Here is a 27500-nt window from a genome sequence, read left to right on the forward strand (position 1 = left end):
GTAGAGTATAGTACAGTACAGTAGAGTACAGTAGAGTAGAGTGCAATACAGTAGAAAAGTAGAGTAGAGTAGAGTACAGTACAGTAGAGCACAGTAGAGTATAATATAGTACAGTAGAGTATAGTATAGTACAGTACAGTAGAGTATAGTATAGTACAATAGAGTAGAGTACAGTAGAGTATAGTACAGTAGAGTAGAGTATAGTACAGTAGAGTAGAGTACAGTAGAGTAGAGTATAAAGTACAGTAGAGTAGAGTATAGTACAGTAGAGTAGAGTAGAGTAGAGTAGAGTACAGTAGAGTAGAGTATAGTACAGTAGAGTAGAGTACAGTAGAGTAGAGTATAGAGTACAGTAGAGTAGAGTATAGTACAGTAGAGTAGAGTATAGTACAGTAGAGTATAGAGTACAGTAGAGTATAGTATAGTACAGTAGAGTACAGTAGAGTATAGTAGAGTACAGTAGAGTACAGTACAGTAGAGTACAGTAGAGTACAGTAGAGTAGAGTACAGTAGAGTACAGAACAGCAGAGTATAGTAGAGTACTTGTGTATGTGGTCCTCTGTGGCTCAGTTGGTAGAGCATGGCTCTAACAACGCTTAGGTTGTGGGTTCGATTCCCGCTGGGACCATATATACTGACAAATGTATGCACTCAATGCAATGTAAGTCACTTTGGATAAAAGCTTCAGCTAAACGGCATATATTAATAGGATCAGTTACTGCATAGTGCTCCCTGTTACTTCCTACTACTTACGAGGCTAAATGTCCTTCCTTGAATTTCCGGTTGAAGCCAAAAATTGTGATGGGAAAAATAACATGGGATTTTGTCTAGAACCAGAGTTCATTGAACTACATTTAGCATTCAGCAGATGCTTACAGGACTTAAAGGGACTTACAATTAGAGATTACAGAGACAGTCTCCCTGGAGCTACTTAGGGCTAAGTGCCTTACTCAAGGGCACACTAGTGGTGGTGTTCCCAGGTGGGATTTAAACAGATGACCATCAACAGTCCAACTCACTATCCACTAGGCCACCACTACCCCTACTGTACATTTTGACGGCGTGCTTCAGGGGCTCTGTTATTGACCTCTTCTGAGGAGGCAGGAATCTGTAGTAGTTGTAGCTGGACTGTTATACAATGCTGTATCGAGTAATACACTATGCCCTATCTTGTATATGTACTGTATCATGTATCCTCCATGTTGTTGATGTTATTGTTGATTCTGCATGTTGACTACATTACCATGTTCAGTCAAGCAATAACTGCCTCATGAAGATTAATAAGGTTTGTTGAATTGACATGACATGTCATGTCATGACATGTGGCCTGGGGTGGTCCAGCGGTCTACAGTGTACACGTATGCCCAGGTCGGCATGGGTTCCAATCTGACCCATGCCCTGCTGACGTCCCCTCTCTCCCTTCTTCTCCCTACTTTCCTGCCTGTCCTCACTATAGCTGTCCAATAAACTGAAAAATATGTGTGGGACTGCCCCACTTAAAAAAAAAGAAGAAGAAGAATTGACATCAGCACGAAAGGGGAGTCTGACCTGTGGTGTCCCCAGGCTTGACCTCGGCCTCCAGCTCCAAGGTGATGCGTGTCACTTCCTTGTTGGTGGGGTTGCGGGCGCGGCGACCTTTGGCCTTCTTGGAGGAGTCACACTTGAGGTTGACGAACGTCACCAGACAGCTGCTGCAGGGCTGTCCGCCGCCTCCTGTAGGACAACCAGAGAACCAGAGAACATTTCACAGTCACAAAACGGAACACGTTTGCTAGAGAGGGTATCCTCACAGGGTCGGGAGGTCTGATCCTGACCGGCGTGGTGCGGCTCTCCTCTACCTGGTCCCAGGGCCCGGCCCCGGTCCTCCGCGCGACCCGTCAGCTTGGGGTGAAGGTGGCACTTGGCATCTTTGATCTTGAACGAGGCCGTCTGCTTCACTGGAGGGGCAGAAGTCTCTACAGGCAAACAGAGCAGTGTGGGTGAGAGGACTACATATTTATATTATATCTGATATATTATACAGTACCAGTCAAAAGTTGATATCTATCTATCTATATATCTATCTATCTACCTACCTACCTATCTATCTATCTATCTATCTATCTATCTATCTATCTATCTATCTATCTATCTATCTATCACTACAGGCAAACACAGCAGTGTGGGTGAGAGGACTACATATTTATATGATATATGATATATTCTATATTATACAGTTCCAGTCAAAAGTTTGGACACACTTTCCTAATGGGGAAGTGTGTCCAAACGTTTGCCTGGTACTGTATTTATATTATATTTCAACCATTATGATCCAATGACAATGGGACCATCATCTGTAATACACAAAGTGGCACATACAGTTATAATAGGTACATTTATACTGATGACTACCTAACTTCTATCAACTAAAGAGTCAAGAATCCTCAATACTGTATGTCTCTGTGGGACCTACACTCACGAGCACTTCCAGTGGGTAGAGCACTCTATTATCTGATCTATTATTAGTATAGGAACACTGGGTAAGGCCTCCTGTTGCTCTCAAAACAGCTTCAATTCTTTGTGGTGTTGATTCCACAAGATGTTGGGAACATTCCTTTGAGATTTTATGATCCATGATGACATGATTGCATTACGCAATTCATCTCAGGTGCACTTTCAAGCTGTGAATCTATATCCTGTTCTACCATAATCCCAAAGGTGTTCTACTGGATTCAGATCCGGTGATTGGGAACGGTGACTGACGAACACTGAACTCATTGTCATGTTCATGAAATCAGTTTGAGACGACTTTTGCTTTGTGACATGGTGCATTACCATGCTGGAAGTAGCCATTTACAAGATGAGTACATTGTGGCCATGAGGGGATGCACATGGTCAGCAACAACACTCAAATAGGCTGTGGCATTCAAGCGATGATTGATTAGTATTAACAGGCCCAAAGTGTGCCAAGAAAACATTCCGCACAGCATTACACCACCTCCACCAGCTTGGACTCTGTGACACAAGGCAGGTTGGGTCCATGGAGGTCTACTGGTGTTCCTAATAAAGTGTCCGGTGAGTGTATATATATATACCTATGCAACTCTGACTGTTGCTGGAGTTGAGCTTGGAGGAGGTCTTGCCTCTGAGGATAGGGATCCCACAGCTGACTGAATAGCTGCTGTCAGACTCTGCAAACCATCAAGGCAAGGCAAGGCAAGTTTATTTGTATAGCACATTTCATACAACAGGGGCAATTCAAAGTGCTTTACATACATTATTTAAAAATACAGCAAGAGGAGCATAAGAAAATAAAAATTACAATGAATAAAAGCAAATATAAGAAGTAAATAGATAAAACTTTTTTTTTTTAAATTATCGTTAATGGAAAAAAGACATTGATAGAAGTGTTTGTGTTTAATCATAACTGGTACAAAACATGAAGGTTTTTAGCTTAGATTTAAATATGTTAAGGGTTTGAGCCGGTTTGATTTCTTCAGGGAGTTTGTAAACATTGTAGCAGCCCTTTATGTCAAACATTGCGAAATCAAGCATAGTAAGCGACACACAAACACACACCAGCGTTCAGACATAACCTACTCAAATCAATCCCTCTATTCACAATGTTTGACATAAAGGGCTGCTACAATGTTTACAGACTTTTTAAAAAGATATGTTTTTTAGGGCATTTCTGCTTTTATCGGGATAGAGACGTTAGAGATTAACAGGAAGGATGGGTGAGAGAGAGAGAGAGAGAGAGAGAGAGAGAGAGAGAGAGAGAGAGAGAGAGAGAGAGAGAGAGAGAGAGAGAGAGAGAGAGGAGGGATGACATGCAGGATAGGTCGATGGCCGGAATCGAACCAGGGACCCTGCTGTCTATTATGTGGCATGCGCCTTGAGTGAGCTATGCCACAGTTCTCACTACACTTGGCTATAACACTGTATAATTCATGTCACTCCATTCAAGATGCATGTGTTTGGTTGTTAAAGCTGCTATAAGGGCCTGTTGCAGCCATCTCTACCTGACAGGTAATGAGCTTTGGAGGCGCAGGTGAGGGAGCAGCTCTCTTTCTTGCCCGTCTTGCTGCAGGTCAGAGTGGCCTTGGGAGCCAACAGGCCAGTCAGACATTTCACCAGCTCTGGAGGAACAACAACAACAACAACATCACACAATCATACATCATAGATAGACCACTATGGATGTCCAGAGAGAGAGAGAGAGAGAGAGAGAGAGAGAGAGAGAGAGAGAGAGAGAGAGAGAGAGAGAGAAGATGCAGCTCAGAGATGTGCTAACTTTGATCTCAAAACTAATGGTGTGCACACTCATCTAACTTTGATCTTCAAAAAATAATAAAATATATATATATTTGTATTATTTATAAATAAATACACTCCCCTTTGCAACAGCTATGGTGATAGGTAACCTTGATCTTGAGAGAAGCAATGCAATCAATGAAAGTCAAGATGAATGTTTGCAGGGGGGGGAAAAAAGGCTAAAGAACATAAAAAAGCATCTTGTGATTTTTGTCTATTTTCCCTCATTAGAGCTGAGACTAAGTGTGATTCTGTGTTCTAACCACTGGATGGCAGTGTTGCTACATACCAACGCAGTCCTTCTTGTTCCAGTGCAGCTTGTATCCAGGTGGACAGGTACACTCATAACTGCCCAGGGCGTTGATACAGCCATACTTACACCCCCCGCGGTTTATACTGCACTCATCAATATCTGTGAAAGGAAATGGACAGTCAATAATAACAAATAAAAACAATTGGGCAATGATAAATCAATAAATCAGTCAAACTGACTGGTGAACACTGATCAATGAATGATCAATAGACCCTCAGTAATAAGTAACAATCTGAGTACTCCCCCGGAAAAACACTACGATCCATCTAATCCATCCAAACGATCAATCTAACACAATAAAACATTCCGTCTTTCTGTAAACCCGGCTGCAACAAGGGAAGAAGTACGTAAATCTTTCAATTGAATTCATGAAAGAAGAAAAGTACAAAAGAAACAAAAGAAAGCGTGTTCCGTTCTGTTCTAACAGCTGTGAGTCTCTGTGAGGTCAGTCCATTCTATCCTGTCAGTGATCCAATCCCTAACAGAAGATTTATGCGTATTTTTGTAAACAGGGTTGATTGCCCATTTGATGTCTAATCCAGGACATCTGATGTCACCGCCGCAACGCGTTTCCCCCCTCAGTCGAAAACTTCTTGTTCTCCCAAAGCGCAGAAGAGAAGACTTGGAGGGAACTTGCAGAGAGGAGTAAATTACAATCACTTTTTAACACACAGAACCAAAACCACTTTAACCATACACAGGCCAGATGGGGTGCTGCCTGCCTGGGACGTCAGACTTGAAAATGGGTTTATTAGAGAGTGACGAGGACAATGAGAGCGAGGGGCTAAGTGACAGGGACACCAAGGAGAGTGGCAGAGATAATAACAGTGATTGATGATGTGGCCTAGGCTTGTATAGAATACACTTCCCTGTCCCATTAAATTATTCACCATGGATAGAAAGACTCTCTCCACGCAGCTCCCAGATGGAGATGATGACTTCATCAATAGTGTTTTTGCGGGTGTTGAGTTGCCAGTGTGCTGCTCAGAGACTCAGCAGTCTGTCAGAGAGGCGTCGCTGAATGTGTCTGACCTCCCTGTCAAAGAAACACTATTTGAATAGAAGAGATCTCTTCACAATGCACCAAAGGATCATCTGCAGAAACTGCATTTTTTTTTCTCTCTTTCTTTTTCTTCGAGTCTAAAGTTGTGAACACACTCAGTAAAGCTCTCTCATTCTCTCCCTCCCTAGCTCTTTCTCTCTCTCTCTTTCTCTTTCTCTCTCTCTCTCTCCCTCCCTAGCTCTTTCTCTCTCTTTCTCTCTCTCCCTCCCTCCCTAACTCTCTCTCTCTCTCTCTCTCTCCGTTTCTGAATGCACAGAGGTAACACACTCATTCATCCCAGAGGCCGGAATGGGACGGCGGAGTAAGGGAGGGAAGGAGGGAGGGAGGGAGGGAGAGAGGAGAGAAGAGAGGAAAAAGACTTTAAGACTGACAGCCCCTCAGCTGACCTCATGGATCAACAGTTGTATGTTTGTGCCAGCTATCATCTGCTAGTGCGGAGGGCATTGCTCTAACTCCGGGGGGGAACATTAAGCAACATGAAAATGAGCTTTCTCCCAGCAGCTCCCTTTCTTCTCTCTCTCCCTCTCTCGCCAAAAGACCAATCATTAATACCTGTCATCTCCCCGGCACGCAGACACGCATTCTTCAGCTCCGTCTCTGCCGAGACCGGGAGACCGAACTCGAGGGTGAACAGAACACAGTTCTTTCTGTAGATGTCAACAGCAGAGACAGGAGAACCAGAGCGTGATCACAGTTCCTTCCCCTGAGGTCAACAGTAGAGACAGGAGAACCAGAGCGTGATCACAGTTCCTTCCACTAAGGTCAATAGGAGACAGAAGAACCAGAAGGTGATCACAGTTCCTACCACTGAGGTCAACAGGAGACAGAAGAACCAGAGCGTGATCACAGTTCCTTCCACTGAGGTCAACAGGAGAGACAGAAGAACCAGAAGGTGATTACAGTTCCTTCCACTGAGGTCAACAGGAGAGACAGAAGAACCAGAAGGTGATTACAGTTCCTTCCACTGAGGTCAACAGGAGAGACAGAAGAACCAGAGCGTGATCACAGTTCCTTCCACTGAGGTCAACAGGAGACAGAAGAACCAGAAGGTGATCACAGTTCCTTCCACTGAGGTCAACAGCAGAGACAGAAGAACCAGAAGGTGATTACAGTTCCTTCCACTAAGGTCAACAGCAGAGACAGAAGAACCAGAAGGTGATTACAGTTCCTTCCACTGAGGTCAACAGGAGACAGAAGAACCAGAGCGTGATCACAGTTCCTTCCACTGAGGTCAACAGCAGAGACAGAAGAACCAGAAGGTGATCACAGTTCCTTCCGCTGAGGCAATTAATGTATAGATCTATAGTGTAGATCTATACCGTGCCTCTTGTCTTCTAAAACAGGCTTCTTTATTGATCTCTGCCCACAAGTCAGAGTGCTTTAAAACCACCGGTCTATATTCTGTATTCAAGGCTTACTTAATGATTGCAACCGGGTCAACAAAAACAGTATGCTACACTATCAGTTGTATCGAAATAATCAAATACTTGGTATTTTAATACTGTCAAATGTCATTCAGATTGATGATTTATGGACAGTATATAGTAACAACTACACTCTCTGAACAATTTATTTACTCTACAGGGTAGAGCCTCCCTTTGCTCTCAAAACAGCCTCAGTTCTCTGTGACAATGATTCCACAAGACGTTGGAAACATTCCTTTGAGATTCTGGTCCATGATGACATGATGACATGATGCCCTGATCACGCAATTCCTGCAGATATTTCAGGTGCACTTTCAAGCTGTGAATCTCCCGTTCTACCACATCCCAAAGGTGTTCTATTGGATTCAGATCCGGTGACTGGGAAGGCCACTGAAGAACACTGAACTCATTGTCGTGTTCATGAAACCAGTTTGAGACGACTTGCTTTGCGGACATGGTGCATTACCATGCTGGAAGTAGCCATTTAGAAGATTAACACATTGTGGCCATGAAGGGATGCACATGGTCAGCAACAATCCTCAAATAGGCTGCGGCACTCAAGCGATGACAATGGATTGGTATTAACGGTCCGAAAAAGAGTGCCAAGAAAACATTCCCCACCCCATTACACCACCTCCATGAATGAGTAGGTGTACACGTGTTCCTAATAAAGTACTCGATGAGTGTATATCTCATATCTAGCATAATATCTCGCTCCCTCTCCCTCTCTCACTGTCTCTCCCTCTCTCGCTGTCTCTCCCTCTCTCACTGTCTCTCCCTCTCCCGCTGTCTCTCCCTCTCTCACTGTCTCTCCCTCTCTCGCTGTCTCTCCCTCTCCCGCTGTCTCTCCCTCTCTCGCTGTCTCTCCCTCTCTCGCTGTCTCTCCCTCTCCCGCTGTCTCTCCCTCTCTCGCTGTCTCTCCCTCTCTCGCTGTCTCTCCCTCTCCCGCTGTCTCTCCCTCTCTCACTGTCTCTCCCTCTCTCGCTGTCTCTCCCTCTCTCACTGTCTCTCCCTCTCCCGCTGTCTCTCCCTCTCTCGCTGTCTCTCCCTCTCCCGCAGTCTAAACGAGCCACTGCCGTTTATGTTTTTCTATCGGTGCTGAAGAATGGCCGGGTGGACAGACATGAGTTGAAGGAACTGACGAAAGGCCCTCCACACTCTCCTTGACAGCTGCAGGTCACTGACCTAATTGGGGTTGTTTGGGGTGAGTCCATTGGCTTGGTGTACAAAGAGCCTGTCCTCCGAGTTTTCTTTTTTTCCCCGCTCCTTCCCACCAGCCTCCACTGGCCTATTGTTAAATAAGTGAGGGACTGTCTCCGGAGTGTTTGGCAGTGATATTTCAGCTGATAAGCCTTTCAGGGAATAAACACAACCTTGGTCAGCCCCTGTGAACAGAGGGCAGACACGGCTCCATAAATCTGGGGGTTATCTAAGAGTTTAGACGGCGCGGATGAGGAGGGGGGGGGGTTGCCATTCATCACTAGGACTCAACAATGGCACCCAAGGCCCTCATGTGCCACTTCCAGGCACTCTACCCCCCCTCTCCCATCCCTCTCACTTACACATACTCGGGGTGTCAGTTGGTAATGCCTGTTGAATTGTGGGCTCTCCAGGTTAAATAAAGTTAATAGAAAATAAATAAACTCCCTTCCACCACCACCACCACCACCACCCAACCCTACTCTCTCTGTGACAAGATACAAGAACATCTTTTCAGTTTGATTCATGAGCAGTATCCAGTAGTTCGTGACGTGTGACACATGTTGATCGTGTTATCCATAATAACATATGATGTCCTCCTCGGTGATTGAACTTGTTTTATTAGATTTATTAGATTTTTTCATTTTTTTAAATGATTAATTATTACCGGTTTATTATCGTATTACCAGACGTGATCTAGTCTTAAAAACGTTCCGTTTGCTACATGTTTTGTCATAACATTCCTGGATTAGATCGACCTGTCAAAACCAACTTCCACTGAGTAATGGAGGAGGAATCATGGCGGAGCTATGTGTTCCTGAGTGTACATAAGTCTCCCTCTGTCCTACACCACTACTCAGAGTGGCCCTGAGGCTCTGGAGACAGCAGCAGATTCAAAGCGCTGATACACACACACACACACACACACACACACACACACACACACACACACACACGCGCAACCATCAAAGCCGCCCGCCGCAGCACCGCGATGCGCTCAAACGGGTCCTCTTCTCCCTGCCCTGCAGACCTGGCACGCGCCGCCGCCTGGAACACGAGACTACTGTCTCCACGATCTCTACCACGCTGGCCCACGGGACCCTCAGGCAAGAGGCTGCTCCCCCCGCCCCACCCCGCCCCCGCCAACACACCTGCCCCCCCCCCCAGACCACACCCCTGAGCCCCCACATCCCGCCCACACTCCTGCCCCCCGAACCCCCCCACCCACAACCGTGTCTCAACCAGGCACCCGGGTGCATAGCACTGCGTAAATTGTTTGTTTTTCTTCAAGTGCAGTAGATAAGAGGTACGTGACATGAATACAGAACTTAATGTCAATGCCCCGCCCCCTTTATTTAAGCTGGCACTAGACTGTGAAGTTTAGTGAGCTTGTATAGGCTAGTAGCCAGCCAGAATGGGCACAATGCACACACACACACACGGTGTCAACGTGACAGGGAGACGGTACAGGATGAACACACGCTAACTTTAGCCCCCCGAAGGAATGATGTCATCAAGATAATGAATGAAGGATGGTTCAAGTGCATTGTGGTCTCCCCCCCCTGAGGTACTAGAGGGGGGTACTAGGGGAGAAGTTAGCAGGGAGGTGTGGGATCTAGAGGAGGTGTGGTGGACTTGTGATTGATGGGCTATGGAGAGACGGGGCCAGGGGGGAGATAAGTGTCACCTCACCTCCACAATGTGCCAGGCCGTACAGGACATAACCTCTATGACAGAAGCACTGGAAGCTGCCGGGGGAGTTCACGCAGGAATGGTCACAGGCCCGGTCAAAAGAACACTCATCGATGTCTGGGAAAGAGAGAGAGAGAGAGAGAGAGAGAGAGAGAGAGAAAGAGAGAGAGAGAGAGAGAGAGAGAGAGAGAGAGAGAGAGGAGGAGACAGGTATGAATTTACAAAATTCAGTTATACAGTTACAAAAGCACATGCTCGCACACACGCACGCACATGCGCGCGCACACACACACACACACACACACACACACACACACACACACACACACACACACGCACACACACACACACACACACGCTTCAGGTTATATAACCTCTCAAAACACATTTGGGAAAACAGCAATGAAGAAATCAAAATAACCGCATTTATGACAGCAATCTTTTTATGCATGAGGCTTTGAGGCTTTGTTGGTAGAGAGCACCTAGCAGCAAAGTGCACAAAGACACGTTCAGATGAAGAGCATCTCCTCAGCAGGAGTGAGAGCAGGAGTCTATTCTTCACCTGCTAGTCGGAGCAGGAGACCTGATTTTACCATTTCCACCTGTCAATCACTTCACCTTATCTCCGTTTTCGTACACTAAACAAGATCCTTTTATTGTTGCTATTAATGAGCCCCCTGCTTAGGTTCACTATCTCACACACATTTGTCATTCTTTTGTTCTGAGGTCACGTGGATATTTAATTTGTCTAAAAAGCAGTCCGGCTTATCTAGGAATGTGCTGAAATGTGAGACCAGCAGAAGGGTCAGGAATCTGTCTGAAGAGAAGCTCTGCACCCCCCCCCCCCCACCACCACCACCACCCCCCGAGTTGTCCTCCTGTGTGTGTGTGTGTGTGTGTGTGTGTGTGTGTGTGTGTGTGTGTGTGTGTGTGTTGCAGAACATTTGGTTTCAGTATCGTCAACATTTTAAATGATAGCTAATAATTACCGCTGTGCGTTCAGTGCCTTCAGAACAGAACACAGGGACATGGAGCACGGGGCCTCGTTATGTGTTTACCAGAGATTCAACTGGGTACATTTAAAAATAAAGGAGGTTCCCGAGCACCGTCATCTAGGCACTGACTGTCAATCTAACATCAACAGGAGGATAACGGTTTGATAGGATACATCACATGGCAATTCTAAAAGCAAAACAATAATATACTGGGTTATCAAGTATACTTAGAATGAAGACAATGTATCAACTCCAATACAGTCGGAGCTCTTATTAAACCTCAAGAACCCAAACGTATCACACTTCAAGCAATAATCCCTCATACAATTGAACCGTATCCAACCTCAGGGTTGAGAGAAGTTGACTATTTTCGCTTAGGAGTTTCCTCTTTGGCAGGCTTCTAGCGAGAACACCTCCAAAAGGAAGTGAGATCGGGTCGAGATTAAACGCTTATTAAGTGATCAGCTTTCAAAAGAGCAGACAGGATGTCTTCAGTGCTTCGGGAGGAACACAGGGGCAATGTTCAAAGTTTGAAAAAAAGCCCCTAAAACGGCTTTTAGTACCGCAATTTGGCAAAATGTAGTGATGTTGATCCAGGTTAAGTGGAAGACATTCAGCTCTCCATGAAAACGTCAATGGAGCATCAGTCAACCCTTTCTTGACAGTGGACTTCTGGGAAATAGAGCTTGTCCGTGCGTATCTCTAGTGATTCACTCTTATGGTGTCAACAACACCGTTTCATGGAGTGAACGCATTACTCACCGTGACAACAAATTCACAGTGAATTTCCTCTTTTTTTGGCGTCCAGCTCAGTATGTTAATAATGACAATGGGACGGAGCCAAAAGTAGCTGGGCTTGAATTAGCGTAGGGGGCTGACGTTACATAAGAGTGGTATCTATCCTGCATTCCACTAGTGATTGTCTCTTTGAGCTTCTGGATGCATATGGCCTATACAGGGGGGAGGTAAGAGTCGGAGGTGTTTGATGCCCTTCCTCATTGCGCTCCATGCATTACAAATGAGCCGGTCCCTCCACCGATTTCTACCACCACCTACCAAGTATGCCGGGGCGTTGACATGGCTACCGGGGCGGTGTACGTGCAGGGGACCACGGGCCCAGAGAGGAGGGAAGAGACACAGGGAACAGTCTGCTGTAGTCTTTCAACACAGGCAGGTACAGAAACGCCCTTGTCTTGCCTCTCCTCAATCTGAACATCTCACATTTCTTTTAAGTGTGTTATTTATAGGGTGCCAAGCATATCGCTGCTCCCACTGCGTGATGAGAGACGATAAATCAGATAAAAAGATGAAAATCAGAAAGCCAAGGCCACTGGGTCTCCAACTGTACTGCCTCACCATCACCAGACCAACGTGACGGCATCAATCATTCCTAGAGATAGCGTACATAATGTTATCATTTAAAGATGTAAAAAAATCCATGTCTACATGTTCCTCTGGTTTGACCCTGACCTTGGCTGTGGCTGATTAGCCCAGAGTGAAATAGTTTTGCTTCCTTAGATACTGAGAAGTGGAAAGACGGGCCCCATTTATTCTGGAAATAGATCCAAAACACCTTGCAGGCACTCCGAACCAAGTCATGACAGAATCTCCCCTAAATCATGACAGAATCTCCCCAAATCAAGACAGAATCTCCCCAAATCAAGACAGAAAATCCCCCCCCAAATCATGACAGAGTCTCCCCAAATCAAGACAGAATCCCCCCAAATCAAGACAGAATCCCCCTCCGAAGACTTGTCTGTATTGCATTTCACTCCCTCTGCGCCCTTAATCCCTTTGCGTTACCATGACAACAGACATGCAAAAAAAAAGAAAAAAAAAGTGTATTATTACAGCGTAAACAACAAAGAGACATTCCAGGAAAAATAAGGCAGACAACAAAGTATTTTTGACAACTCTCTACACATACTCTTTTACGTTCTACTCTGGCATTCCTTTGCGGTACGACATTTCTTGATGAGATCAGACTGACCAGTCTGCCCTCCAACTCACCTCTTCACCTCCCCCTCCCCCCCTCACACAGAATAACAATCCACCGGAGCAAATAAGCCGTTTCAACCGTAGAATACTGAAACAAAGTTGCAGAGAGAGAGAGAGAGTCTGTTTACACAGACCAGATAAGAGCTTTTTATCAAAGATGCTCCTTCTTGAGAAGGGGGGGGACGGGACTCAGGATCTGATAAAAGTCACTCCAACAATGCCTTCATGAGGATTAGCAGGGGGGGTGGGGTGGGGTGCCTGGGGGGGGGGGCTGAGGAATGCCTGGAGGCACTCGACCGGGCCGGGCCAGACATGTCCTGTCCTGATTGATGGGCCGCGGGCCGCTGACAGCCCATAAGCACCGTGACTGTTCAAACCCAGATAAAGCTGGAGTTCAGTTTACACATCCCCAGACTGCTTGTATGCGCTCGGTACATACTTCCATACTTCCATACTTCCATACTTCCAGACGACGTACACGTTTTCTCCTTACAGTAGCCGTCACGTCACGGCACAGCAAACAACCTCTGAAGACAGAGGAGTATTATGGGCTTGCATAGCGATTAATATTCCCTGACGACACAATTCTTCCATTCGTCACCTTTACCTGCAATACAATAACGTCTCGTCGAAATAAAAAGGGGATTTCAAGGACATTTGGAAAAAAAAGGGATGATCTTGAATACAATGGGCAATTCTTCTACAACTGGGAGACCACAAAGGCACTTTTTTTTTTCCCCCATAGGTAATGCTTACTGAAGGATAATTATGGAATATTACACAGACAGTGTGGTTTTGGCTGGGGCAGATAAGACCGTTCTTTGGCCTCTGTGCTCCCTACACTTCCCTCAATAACAATGGCGGGCCTGACTACAGCCAGCGTGGGAGATGGCCCCTGCTCCATCCATTCACCCAGAGGGACCTGAATAACTGCTGACTTCCTCACACCAGGCCCTCCTCCACCTATGAATTACTGCTGACAATGGGCCCTTCAGATAAAAGGTGTTCACAGGGAAATGGATTTGCATGGAAAACAATGCTGAAAATGGGTCAGCAGTTCACTTCATGGAAATGTGTCTTAGCCAAGCAGTATATTCAAACTGTAAACCTCTTCAGCTGTGGCACTGACTGCTCTCTGTAGAGACACTGGGGGGTTATAAGCTTTCGTTCCATCCCAGCAGTTACACATCTGATTGAACCCTCGACGGATTTGCAGAATCCTGCCCACCCACTCCGCTCTCCGCGTCGGGAGAGAACCCTGTTCTACTGTGCCGTGTTTCGAGTGCTTTCTCTGAGGCATGACACAAGTAAGACGTTATTGCCGTTCAGCCAAAACTAAACACCTGGTGCTGACCTGAAAACAACTGAGGTTTTTCAGTCTTACAGTGTTACCTACTGTTACCACAGACCCACCGCACCTGTAAAGTGTATCTACAGGTAAGGTAACAAAGGACTACTACTACCGGTAACCATGATCTTGTGAGGGTCAAAACAAAACAAAAACGACGACACGTCTCAGGCAAACAGCCGAGTTAGAAGAACCTCCTCGTAGCCAATGGCGCCCTGCCATGACACAGTCTGCCACCTAGGTGTAGCTAATACAGAGGATTAGCAGTACCAGCTGCACCAACCTGAAAGCAATTTAAAGATTAGGTTTTTATTGGGTGTGCTCTCCTTGTCTTGTCTTTCTTCTCTGTTGGCAGGGAGCGAGGGATGAGGAGCGTGAGGAGGAGGAGGAGGAGGAGGAGGAGTAGAGGGGTGACTAAGTAGCCTGGTGTAGCACAGGGGTGCAGCAGAGCGTTTTGGCCTGACAACGCCTCACTCAACAGGGCGACCAACTTTATCAACACCCCTCCTCTGCAGACAAAACAAACGGTTCCACCCCAACCACAACGGCGTTCCAAACAGCAGGCCCCTCATTCCCAGGACCATATGACTGGGGTTTGGTTGAAACACAGCGCTGCTGGCTGGCAAGCAGCATTAAAAGCCACGTTGCGTTTCCACACGGGTCAGGTAACTGTTAGGTTAACCTATGAGCTGCCTTGGATAGTAGCCATCTGCCAAATTACCTTGTGTAAGAACACAAAAGATGTGTCCCACCTTAATAATCCGGTCGATGCATCTCGCAGGTCGATTCGCAAAGTGCTTCAATTAATTCATGAGCGATTGATTTAACACCTCGTGCGCAACCAAGGTTGATATTGATTCATGTAGAGAGAACACGCAGTGAGTCTTATCTACTGGACCCACAATCCCCTGCCTGGCATGTTTCCTTCCAGTACCAGATGTTTCACGGGGGGATAGTCTTGCCAAAGACCCAGAGGTTTGCGGAGTTAGAGCTCTAATTCCCCACACCTGTAGTCTGCCATGACAAACTCATTATGTGTTCTGTGGTCCAGCTCCCCGAGGTCCTGCTGAGCTATGACTACCACCACCACCTCCCTCTCAGAGACTAACAAGCCAGAGAGACCTGGTTTGGCAGGTTTCTCTCTCACCTAGCTGAAGCCAAAACAATTATCACAGCAACGCTGGCACATTCCAATTCGCAGCGTGAGTCAACAGCCCTGACCGACTCGTTAACCGCCTGAGTCTGAATCAACTGGTAACCGTCTGAATCTGAATCAACTCCTAACCATCTGAATCTGAATCAGCTCATAACTATCTGAATCTGAATCAACTCCTAACTCACCTGCATGTGAATCAACTCCTAACCCACCTGCATGTGAATCAACTCCTAACTCACCTGCATGTGAATCAACTCCTAACCATCTGAATCTGAATCAACTGTAAAGGTGTTATCTGATTGACGATTGGTTGGAGGGACGGGCCCCTTACCTTGACAAGTCCTCTCATTGGTCAGGAGTTTGTAGCCCTTCTTGCAGCTGCACTCGAAGCTTCCCACGGTATTCCGGCACACGTGGTCACACCCTCCGTTGTTCAGGCGGCATTCATCAATGTCTGCGGACAGAAAACACGCAGCACATTCATGTCAATGAGAGAGAGAGAGAGAGAGAGAGAGAGAGAGAGAGAGAGAGAGAGAGAGAGAGAGAGAGAGAGAGAGGCTGATGGAGGTTGAAATCGGAGGATGGCCTCATTGTAACCCAATACACAATGTGTACATGTATGTTTTGGGTAGTTGGGTAGTAATGTGTACATGTGGACATGTTTTGGGTAGTAGTTAATACTCCCTTTCTGTAGGCAGTGAGAGAGAGAGAGAGAGAGAGAGAGAGAGAGAGAGAGAGAGAGAGAGAGAGAGAGAGAGAGAGAGAGAGAGAGAGAGAGAGAGAGAGAGAGAGAGAGAGAGAGAGAGAGAGAGAGAGAGAGGGGGAAAAAGCACAGGGTGAGGATGAGAGAGGAAGAGAACGAGAGATGAGAGAGAGACAGAGAGTGAGAGAGAGAGTATTCTAACTCGGAGCGTTTCGTTCGAGTTAGAATATCCACGGTCTTGGATGACAGCTTCTGATGTGGATGGATTGATTTGAGGCGATTTTGACAAGGATGGGGTGTTAGGTAAAGGACGTCGATACGCATGGGGAGAGCATCATCTGGTTGACATAAACGCATCAGGAATTGAATAAAACAATGCGCTCCTCTCCTCCGTCTCCCCACTGAGAGGTTATCCAGCCCGCAGCGGGACCCTGTCTTCTCATGCCAGTGCTGTCAAGAGATTGTTTTCCTCTTGTTTCCTCTCAAACGAAACTAATAAAACCCCAATGTACTTTTTATCAGAGTAGTTAGCGTAACGTTATGAGTACTAGAGGGGAGGCAGGAACTCCTATTCTTGGCTTTTTTGGCAGCAGGAGATGTCTTCGAATTCTCTGCGGAACTCTCTTTCTCTCTCTTTCTCTCTCTCTTTCTCTCTCTCTCCCTCCCCTTTTCTTCGTTTTTATCTCCGCAAAATGTACTCCTAATGTGAAACTGACTTACTTCCATGCTTTTGTTTGTATCTATTTTTCCACAGCTTTTGATCAAATATGAGAGGGATACGGTGCTCTTTTGTTGTCTGCTTGATAAAGGGATGTGCTACAGGTATTACTAAAGAGGCAGTGTTAAAACCAAAGCACCTTAATCCGAAAAAGCTCGGGAGATCGGTTTCTCTGATTGACAAGGTGAAACGACGGAGATTAGATAACAGACAGAACGACGGAGAAACATCAGTGGGTTTGTAATAAGACAACGGGTGAGAGACTCACCTCGTCCTGTGACGTGACTGACAATGTGAATGGACGGTAGATGACGTGAGTGACAGTGGAGAGTGACAGTTGAGAGTGACAGTGGAGAGTGACAGTTGAGAGTGACAGTTGAGAGTGGCAGTTGAGAATGGGCGGGGCCTGAGGCGGAGGCGGGGCGTTACCTTTGCAGGTCTTGCGGTCGGGCTGCAGGGTGAAGCCTACGGGACAGCTGCAGCGGACGCCCGTCACCGCGTCGTGACACGTGCTGTCACACCCGCCGTTGTTCACGGCGCAGGTCTCTGGAGAGAGAGAGAGAGAGAGAGAGAGAGAGAGAGAGAGAGAGAGAGAGAGAGAGAGAGAAGGGTGTCACAGTCAGTCGACTTTCAACAAATACACTCTGAATGCTCTTCTCTGTGATCCCACCAGTTCAAACAAACTCAATTTCATGTGTGTCAATTGTCTTCTTTTGAATGTTTATCAATGTGTGCCTGGAGCAGGGTCACATTGTGTGATAGGAGAAGGTGAAGTACATTGGATTGGGTTAGAAGAAAGGAAGAAAAAGAGATAAGTAGATAATTGGCGCTCCAGTAGCCCTGCTGTGTGAATAGAGGTGAGTAGAGAGTTAGATAATGCACCCGCTATTCATCCCAACATGATGTATAATGGCACAGAGGGGCAGATAGTGGAGGATCCGAATACTGATCAGATCAGAGTATTGTCACTGGGAAGGCATTTAGGGACAAACGCTCTTTGTACGTATTGTGTGTGTGTGTGTGTGTGTGTGTGTGTGTGTGCTTGCATTAGTGTATGTGTCTATGTGTGTGTGCGTGTGTGTGTGTGTGTGTGTGCTTGCATTAGTGTGTGTGTTTGTGTGTGTGTGTGTGTGTGTGTGTGTGTGTGTGTGTGCGTGTGTGTGTGTGTGCGTGTGTGTGTGCGTGTGCGCGTGTGTGTGTGTGCGTGTGCAAGCGGCCGTGTGTGTGTTTCACTGCTCTGTACACAAGTCCTAGTGAATAATGATCCCTCAAACTACCTCATGGAGCATCAACCACCCCCTGTCAGGAGGGGAACAACGGCTCCACCTCCAGAAAGCTGCGGCTAAAATCACCATCTTTTTCGGTGGCTTTGACAACAGCTTCCGGACATTTTGGGGATAAAAAAGCAATTTCAGGAACCTAGGAGCCCCGCGTTAGCTAGATTGATTTGAGGAAGGGAGGGTAGTCACTCAGGAAAAAGGACAGCCCGGGCCCATCTCCATGACACTGACAAATGTCACAGAAGGGACTGAGTTGAACAAACGTCAGCGAAGACATTTTGTTCCCACTTTTAAGAGCTCGGTGCCTACCATAAGTCTTCGGCACAGCCTCGCCCGATAGCTTTCAGAACCCTCTGGAGAAAGAACACTATTAAAAAAACAAAATCTTAGCGTACCTTGGGAAATCAGGAGAACTGACTGGGAGGAGGGCATCTGGTCATGCGCTGAGCGCTGAGCAGCGCATCGCATCCCTTTACTCTCTAACCGGCTGAGGGATACCAAGTTGGCAGTTAATTCACAAACTAGCTCCATTAAGACCCCAGAGCCTCATCTCATAAAAGGCACCAGAACAGCTGGTCTGGCGGAAAGGCTTCACCGCAGCGTGCTGAGAGGGGTTGAGGCTGGTATGGAAGAGGAGGCTTTTCACACGTGGCACCGGTGGTGGGGAATCACAGCTGGCCCGGGTTTTTTTTCCGCAGGGATCCGAGGTATCCCTGTGGGGAAATACCCAAACTTCTTCACTTCAACATGAAACTGGGTCTGCCGGCGGCAGCCATGATGGGGCAAGACCAAGACCAAATCCTCCTACATGGACTCCTGTTCCAGTCGGCCATTGTGGGTCACACACTAACCCTCCTTTTTCATTAACTTCCTGAATAGCACCAATGGCGCCTCAGAGGGTGTCAGCGTAGGGGGAGCTGTGTGATGTTCGCTGATCTCGTTCACTGACAGGATGGAAGAAAGATGGAGGCAGTATAGCCCATGAATATTGCAGCAGCAAGTTTAATTAGAGGGGATAAAAAAAGAAAAGAAAAGAGAGGCTTATAGGCGATGTGGAAGTCGATGGAGCGTGGGGGGGGGTCCCGGGGTGAAGAGAGAGTTTCTTCTCGGGGGGTGGGGGGGAGGGGGGGGGGGCTGTGGCAGAGCGTGTTTGTGTCAGTTGCACCGCTGCTCGTTGGCAGGCGGAGTAATAAGACGCTGTCACAACATGCCCGCCGAAACGCTTAGTCAGGCAATCATCTCACCCAACTTTAATGATCGTGTGTTAAGAGGGGTAAAAGAAGTATGTATGACTATTATGGCTTTCCAAGAGAACGAGGGAGACACAACACACACTCTGGTACTCTGGTACAGTATGTGTGTGGGTTGTGTGTTCTGGATGGGACCCAGCCGCATCCACAGGGGTATGAGGTTAGAGGCCAACATTAGTGGTGGGCAGCCTTTTGGTAATTACTCCCAATATTTGGATTATGATATGTACAGTATGGCGTTGGGGTTTTTATCAGACCCAGATGTTGATGTACAATGAGGGCATCTCCCTCCCAGCCACTACAGACCGTGTCATCTGACAGCCAGATGGTACGCCATTAAGAGGTGGCCTAAAGGGTCCTGTAGGCAACACGTTCCTGGATCACTCACCAAATCACCACTTAGATAGATAAACATCAGCATGAATACTGGGGCTTTGAGTAAAACGAGAGATCCATAGAAACACACACACACGCACGCAGGCACGCAGGCACGCAGGCACACACACACAACCCTGAACCCATTGCTCGGTGTGAACCCAGCAGCAGACATGCAGTTAGAATCTGGTTATTCAGAAAATAGAAGGAAGTTGTTTAGGAAAATATCAACAGTCAGAGGTGAATGCTTTTTCAATATCCCAAAAAATAACAGTACTTGATGATAACAGTTGATACTAGCCGTCGCAGTTCCAAAAAGTAAAAGCAAAGAGTGAGGTTTTGTTGCGGTTAGTTGTTCCGAATTCCAGGCTCATTTAGAAACGCTCCGTCAACTGTGTTTGCGCTGACTGAAACCTCAGCAGAGAACACAAGCAGCTGTGGTAACAATTTTCAACATTAGTTTAGACACAATTATCTTCTTTAACCTTGGGTGCTCCTCTAAGGAATTACGTGTCTCTCTCTCTCTCTATCTCTTTCTCTCTCGTTCATGCCAATCTCTTTCTCTCTCCCCCTCTCTCTCTCCCTCTTTTCACCTCTCTCTCTCTCTCTCGGTAGATATCTGTCACTATTCGGAGCTTTGTAATTAAGTCGTAAATCTCTCTGATGTGCAGAGGTGTGATTCATTTATACAGATTTATGTGTTTATGTTTCTGTCAGATCACGACTGTATCATCTTTTCAGATAATTGAGTTGAACCATATCTCATTATTCAAATAGCAATGCCATAATGTCTCATAAATCGATCTGATTCCATACATTCCACAGATCCACAGCAAATTCAATGGCACAAATCATTTTGAGATGTGTGGAGAAAGAGAAATGAAATGCTGTTCATTCTTCAAATTGGTATACATTATCAAATATGGGGGCGTGCATTCCAGGCACACGATTACTTCCAAAAACGCCATGTTGGGTATCCAAAAAGCTGGATGGGGTGTATATGAAACTCATGAACATGGAGGTGGAGGTATTCTGTGTTTCATCTATTGTGTGGCAGACTGTCAATTCATGGACAAGTCTGTGGCTCCGTATCAAGAACTACTATTCTGTGATGGAGCTCCAGAATGGAGCCAAGGATAGGTGCTTGACACAGCGCAGGCTTAATTCCCTTCATAGCAGTTGTATCAAAACACAAATAAACCCAGAGCCCTGGGCCGGCTTCTAAAGAGCCATCACAGTAATTGGAAGGGAGAGGTTGGGGCCCCAGCTATTGCTAACATGTCCACTTACAGTACAATCTATCAAAGGAGATGGAGAACAATTATGAGAAGGTCAGACAGGGCTGAACTACGTTACATTAGGTAGGGGAAAAAAAGGCTTTGTGATAAACAATAAAAAGATATTAAATAAACTCCAGAGGCGCCGCTCTCTACGGTCTCTTTAGATGTAGAGTCCAACACGCCGAATTATTCCTTTTGTTTAATGTTCATACTGTTCTGTGTTTTAGTCTGTCTCCTTCAGGAGCGGCGGTTTTAAAAACAAAAAACGTTTTTAAGATTGGTGGTTTTTGACGTGGGCAGCCACCAACCATTGTTATTGAAAGGGCATTCACAGAAGGAAGAGGAAGATGGGGAGGTGTCGGGGGGAGGGTCAGGGGTCACAGGGATGATGCCCCTCTGGCAGGGAGGGAGGGAGGGAGAGAGGGAGGGGTGCAGTCAGTCAGTGAGTCAGTCAGTCAGTCAGTCAGTGAGTCAGTCAGTGAGTCAGTCAGTGAGTGTGTGTTAGGTTAGTGTCCCCTACTACCACCCCCACACCCACACGGATGTGAGCAGGACCCCAGAGAGGAGTCAGGTCAGAGGAACAGAGATATTTACCATTGGGGAACAGCTGTGGGGCTGCCTGGGGCTGGAAACTCCTCTCCCCTGCACACACACACACACACACACACACACACACACACACATTGCAAAAACACTGCTTTAGTGCTCCATATTGGACCGAATTGGGCCGAACATCTGTGATGTCATCGTGAGAATGTTACGACATCGCTCCCCTGTCCCTGGCCTCCAGGAACAGGTCAGTGACGTACATGACATCACTGTTCATGACAAGAGACGTTGAAACCACCCTACCCATCACCTCAGAACCCACAATCAATCCATGCCCAGAGGAGCTAATGAACACCATTTATTTCAGTCACCAGGGAAAAAAGATTCTCCTCCACTATTGACAGTGACCCAGTGGCCAGACAACGACAAAAAAGACGTCGGCTCTCTAAATCAAAACAGCGAGAGAGAGCTCGGACAGAACAGGCTCTAAAGCAACAGATTCAGATCCCACATAAGTAGCACCTAACCAACATGCAGTCATGCAGATAAGACAGCGTACTCTACGGCACGCCACACTGTTAAGACACAAGGTAACAGAGGCACACTAGAGGTAAAGCAAGGTGTCGTTTAGTATGTGCAAGCACTGCAAGCCGTTAAGAGCCAAAAGCAGATAGTTAGTGGTTAGTAGGTGAAAAAGACGAGGGGGACAGCCAGAAGCCTTCACCCTAAAGAGCGCTGACGTGCTTTTGCTGCAAGGCAAACTCTGGGTTTAAACAAACAGTTTAAACGTTTTTGACCTCAAACCACCACCTCAAACCACCGCCATTGTTGTGTCACTGTCGAGACACTCGACATCTCGACAGGGTTAGAATATTAATCCTCGGGTGTCGTCGGGTGTTCACTGGCGGATCCCACGAGAACCGACGAGGATTCTTCTTTTTCCCAGCATGCACTGTTTCCCCCCCCCCCCCCCATCAGTCACCGTAGGAACCCTCACCAACATGACTCCCAACATCCCAACACGGCCCCAACACAGAAAACCATGCGTGTAGGCCACGCCCCCAGACAGGAAGACAGAGGAGCGTCAGAGACATTCCGACACACGACGACGGTAGGAATGGACACATGGACCACGGACCACCCGACATGTGAGTATGTATGTTTGTGTGTGTGTGTGTGTGTGTGTGTGTGTGTGTGTGTGTGCGTGCGTTTGAGCATGTGGAGTATGTCTGTTTACATGCATGTGTGTACGCTTTGTGGTTTGTTTGTGTATCTGTGTGTGTGTGTGTGTGTGTGTGTGTGTGTGTGTGTGCTCGTGGACGTACAGTGAGTGCATGTCCATGTATGTGTGTGAGCTTGCGTGTGTTTTGCGTTGCACGTGTGCGTTTGTGCATGTGCATGTGTGCGTGGGTGTGGGTGTGCGTGGGTGTGTGTGCGCGCGTGTGTGTGCGTGTGCGTTGGCGTGTTTGTGTGTGTGTGTGTGTGCGTGTGCGTTGGCGTGTTTGTGTGCGTGTGTGGATGAAATAGTGTGACTAACTACTCATACTGCAAGTCCTGAGCATGTGTGCATCTGCCGGCTATTTGGCTGTGTTTACGGTCTGCTGTACTAACAGCTTGAATACTTCCACATGACGGCTGCTCCTTTGTGTTTTCTTAACTGTCTTGATCTACAGAAACAGACTGTATGTACAAACACACTGAGGCAGAATGGAGAGGGTTATGGCGTGTCGTTAATTACACTTTAATGGGGGGTTTGATTTGGTAATCCAATGACTTTCTCTGACAGTAAATCAAGTTGTACATCACTGAATGTGTGTGTGTGTGTGTGTGTGTGTGTGTGTGTGTGTGTGTGTGTGTGTGTGTGTGTGTGTGCGTGCGTGTGTGTGTGTGTGTGTGTGTGTGTGTGTGCGTGCGTGTGTGTGTTTACTTCACACATGTGTGGGTGTTGCAATGGCATAGTTAAGCTCTATTAAGCTGCAATTATCTATTAACAACAATTAAAAGTAAATGTGTTGAAACTCCCATTGTACTGTAGCGTCGATTCTAAACCCCCTAACAATGGAGTGAAATTGACGGATCGAAAAAATACGACCAACACTTTCTAGAAAGACACATTAGCCCACTATTGTTGAATAGTGAATGACTTTGGGGCGGGGAGAGAGAGAGAGAGAGAGAGAGAGAGAGAGAGACACACAACAAAGCGAATGAAGATGAGAAACTTGAAACACCACCTCCCAAGATGAATGGAGCGAAAAGTGTGTGTGTAGCATGCTGAGAGGGACCAGAATATCCCACACAACGGGCTCTATCTTAACGGCATAACAACCCAGTCACCAGGCGCTGGAGAGGGGTGCAGGCGGAAGTGCTGGCGGCGGCGGCAGGGGGTGTCTGAAATATCAGTGGCTATTTTCAGCAGGCTGCAATCTCTCAGCACACCTGGTGGCACTTGACCTGCTCATTGTGGGCGAACACGCCTCTGTGACCGCTACTCCGCCCACCTGAGCACAGGTGGGCCGCGCTCCAGCACTGTGGTAATTTCATCTATTATAACTGTCGACAGAAATTGCCAATATGCCTGCGTGTTTGAACGTCGCGTCTGTCTGTCTGCTTTGGCTGGAAACAGAGCCTAAAGCTTTGAGAGTATTAGCAACAACCACCAGGCACTGTGTGCTGTCTATTCTATTGTGTAAAAAAAGTGTTGCGAAATATATAATTGCGGGTGGGTTTTTTCAGTAAATCAGGAGTGAAATAGTGCACTGGCCCGCACTGAACTCTAAACGTTGGGTCCGAACATTGAGTTATGTCAAACCTGTTATCCCGTTTCCCCGCTGTGAATGATGGGACTGAGAACGTAAGCCCAGTTGTTGAAGTAGAGAACCGCCGTTAAAATACAAAGAGAAATCCACTAAACTGCCGATTTTTGGAACATTGTAGAACTCACCGAACAAAGCCGTGATTTACAGTTCGACCAGAGACAGAAAACCTCTACGTCTAATTCAATCTCATAATAATCTGGTCACATTCTGCAGTAAAAAGGGAACCTCTTCCCAGTCTGTCCTGGCTGGCTGCAGCACTGTAGCCTTTTTGCCGAAGCCGATCCAATCATCCTGTCACTCCAGACTCCAGGCGGGGGCTCCTTCGGCGGTTTGTTTGTTTTATTGAGGTTTTATTAACTAATAGACCGTCTCGGAGATGGAGCGCCCCAGCGCCGACCACAGAGTGGGCTACTACACCCCACCTCACCTCACCCCCCCCCCCCCCCCCCTCTCCCACACCACCACCTCTCCTCCCCTGTTCCTAGAGCATATGGAGGAAACCAGAGACCTTAACTGGATGAGTGCTCCCTAATCTGACACGTCAAGCCTAGATCTGCCCAGTCTTGGGAATGGCAGCTAAAACGTCTAATTTGGCTGCGGCGGGGCTTTGCGGTGTCCCCGCTGCCTCCCAGCATACAGCGGTAATGACGGAGTAGCTGACCAGGCCTCGACACCGACCTGGATCTCGTCATTACAGCGGTGAGGAGCTAGGAATCACACACACCGAGGCAAACAGCCTAGCAGTAGAAGCCACCGGAACTACTGACGACAGACTACAAGCCACTGAAACCAGCCGACCAGCCCTCGAGACCAGCCGACCAGCCACTGAAACCAGACGACCGGCTCCCGAAACCAGCCTGCCAGCCTACTAGCCGCCGAAACCAGCCGACCAGCCGCCGAAACCAGCCGACCAGCCCCTGAAACCAGCCTACTAGCCCCCGAAACCAGCCGACCAGCCCCTGAAACCAGCCTACCAGCCCCCGAAACCAGCCTACCAGACTACCCGACACTATTACCAGGTAACCAGCCACCAGAACCAGAACCAGACTCCGGAGAAAGATAAACAGCCTTCAAACCTACCCACTGTCTTCAAACCTACCCACAGCCTTCAAACCTACCCACAGCCTTCAAACCTACCCACTCCCTTCAAACCTACCCACTGTCTTCAAACCTACCCACTGCCTTCAAACCTACCCACTGTCTTCAAACCTACCCACTGTCTTCAAACCTACCCACTGCCTTCAAACCTACCCACTGTCTTCAAACCTACCCACTGTCTTCAAACCTACCCACTGTCTTCAAACCTACCCACTGTCTTCAAACCTACCCACTGCCTTCAAACCTACCCACTGTCTTCAAACCTACCCACTGTCTTCAAACCTACCCACTGCCTTCAAACCTACCCACTGTCTTCAAACCTACCCACTCCCTTCAAACCTACCCACAGCCTTCAAACCTACCCACTGTCTTCAAACCTACCCACTGTCTTCAAACCTACCCACTCCCTTCAAACCTACCCTCTGCCTTCAAACCTACCCACTGTCTTCAAACCTACCCACTCCCTTCAAACCTACCCACAGCCTTCAAACCTACCCACTGTCTTCAAACCTACCCACTGCCTTCAAACCTACCCACTGTCTTCAAACCTACCCACTGCCTTCACGCCTACGCACTGCCTTCAAACCTACCCACTGTCTTCAAACCTACCCACTCCCTTCAAACCTACCCACAGCCTTCAAACCTACCCACTCCCTTCAAACCTACCCACTGTCTTCAAACCTACCCACTGTCTTCAAACCTACCCACTGCCTTCACGCCTACGCACTGCCTTCAAACCTACCCACTGTCTTCAAACCTAACCACTGCCTTCACGCCTACGCACTGCCTTCAAACCTACCCACTGTCTTCAAACCTACCCACTGTCTTCAAACCTACCCACTGTCTTCAAACCTACCCACTGCCTTCAAACCTACCCACTGTCTTCAAACCTACCCACTGTCTTCAAACCTACCCACTGTCTTCAAACCTACCCACTCCTTCAAACCTACCCACTCCTTCAAACCTACCCACTGTCTTCAAACCTACCCACTCCTTCAAACCTACCCACTGTCTTCAAACCTACCCACTGTATTCAAACCTACCCACTGTCTTCAAACCTACCCACTCCCTTCAAACCTACCCACTGCCTTCAAACCGACCCACTGTCTTCAAACCTACCCACTGTCTTCAAACCTACCCACTGTCTTCACGCCTACGCAATGAGCTGCAGGGTGAGTTGGATGGATTCTACCGTGTTGTCGTATATCACCACCCATAAAGAGGGGCGTGGGAGTGATGCCAGCCAAACTACTATCAGTGGCTCTTGAGGGGATTATAGCAGATATATAGAATCCTTACTAAAGCTCACTATTACCCATTACCTACTGTTAGTAAAAAGCCAACGGTCCTCTGTGGCTCAGTTGGTAGAGCACGGCGCTAACAATGTGTCTTTGAATCCCCACTGGGACCATAGATAGTGAAAAATGTACGCATTCACTGCAACGTAAGTCGCTCCGGATAAAAGCCTCAGTTAAATGGCGTATATATATCATACATATCGGCTAGTGTCAGATCGCTCCATCGTACCGAAACCGCCCTTCAGTGGTGGTTCAGAGCGTTTCCTTCCATGTGAGCTCGACTGTTTTTTAGTCGTTATCCACTGAAGCAAACATGAAACGCCAATGAAAGGTTAGGTCGGGAGTCGGGAGGTCCTATCACGTGTGATGCTGGAGAGGAAGTGACCCACAAGGCCCAATAGAAAAAGCAGAGGAATTGACCCAAGGCCCAATAGAAAAGCTGCGTGTGGTTGCCGTGGGCGACTAAGTGGAGAGAGAGAGAGAGAGAGAGAGAGAGAGAGAGAGAGAGAGAGAGCGAGAGGGAGAGCACGGTGTCCATTGAGGGGGAGAGAGAGAGAGATAGAGAGAGGAGAGGAGAGGGCAAAGCATCCAGGCAGGCACAGAGAGGACAGACAAGGAGGGTTACAGCTTCACACCACAGCAGCCGCAGAG

General features: G+C 47.4%; 1 protein-coding gene across 1 annotated transcript in view; it reads right to left on the minus strand.

The window, feature by feature from the left end:
• Positions 1 to 27500, minus strand: part of scube3 (signal peptide, CUB domain, EGF-like 3) — a gene marked incomplete at both ends in the record, with an annotated part of 104502 nt that overhangs the window by 10398 nt on the left and 66604 nt on the right. Inside the window, 9 exons of the mRNA XM_080533548.1 lie at positions 1549 to 1713; positions 1839 to 1955; positions 3075 to 3170; positions 4002 to 4118; positions 4583 to 4705; positions 9986 to 10102; positions 15814 to 15936; positions 17333 to 17449; positions 21683 to 21730. Coding sequence (XP_080389674.1) covers positions 1549 to 1713; positions 1839 to 1955; positions 3075 to 3170; positions 4002 to 4118; positions 4583 to 4705; positions 9986 to 10102; positions 15814 to 15936; positions 17333 to 17449; positions 21683 to 21730 — 1023 coding nt within the window. The remainder of the gene's footprint in view (positions 1 to 1548; positions 1714 to 1838; positions 1956 to 3074; positions 3171 to 4001; positions 4119 to 4582; positions 4706 to 9985; positions 10103 to 15813; positions 15937 to 17332; positions 17450 to 21682; positions 21731 to 27500) is intronic.

The sequence above is a fragment of the Nansenia antarctica genome, assembly GCF_963989245.1.
Source record: "Nansenia antarctica genome assembly, chromosome: 6".
In the NCBI taxonomy this organism is placed as follows: Eukaryota; Metazoa; Chordata; class Actinopteri; order Argentiniformes; family Microstomatidae; genus Nansenia; species Nansenia antarctica.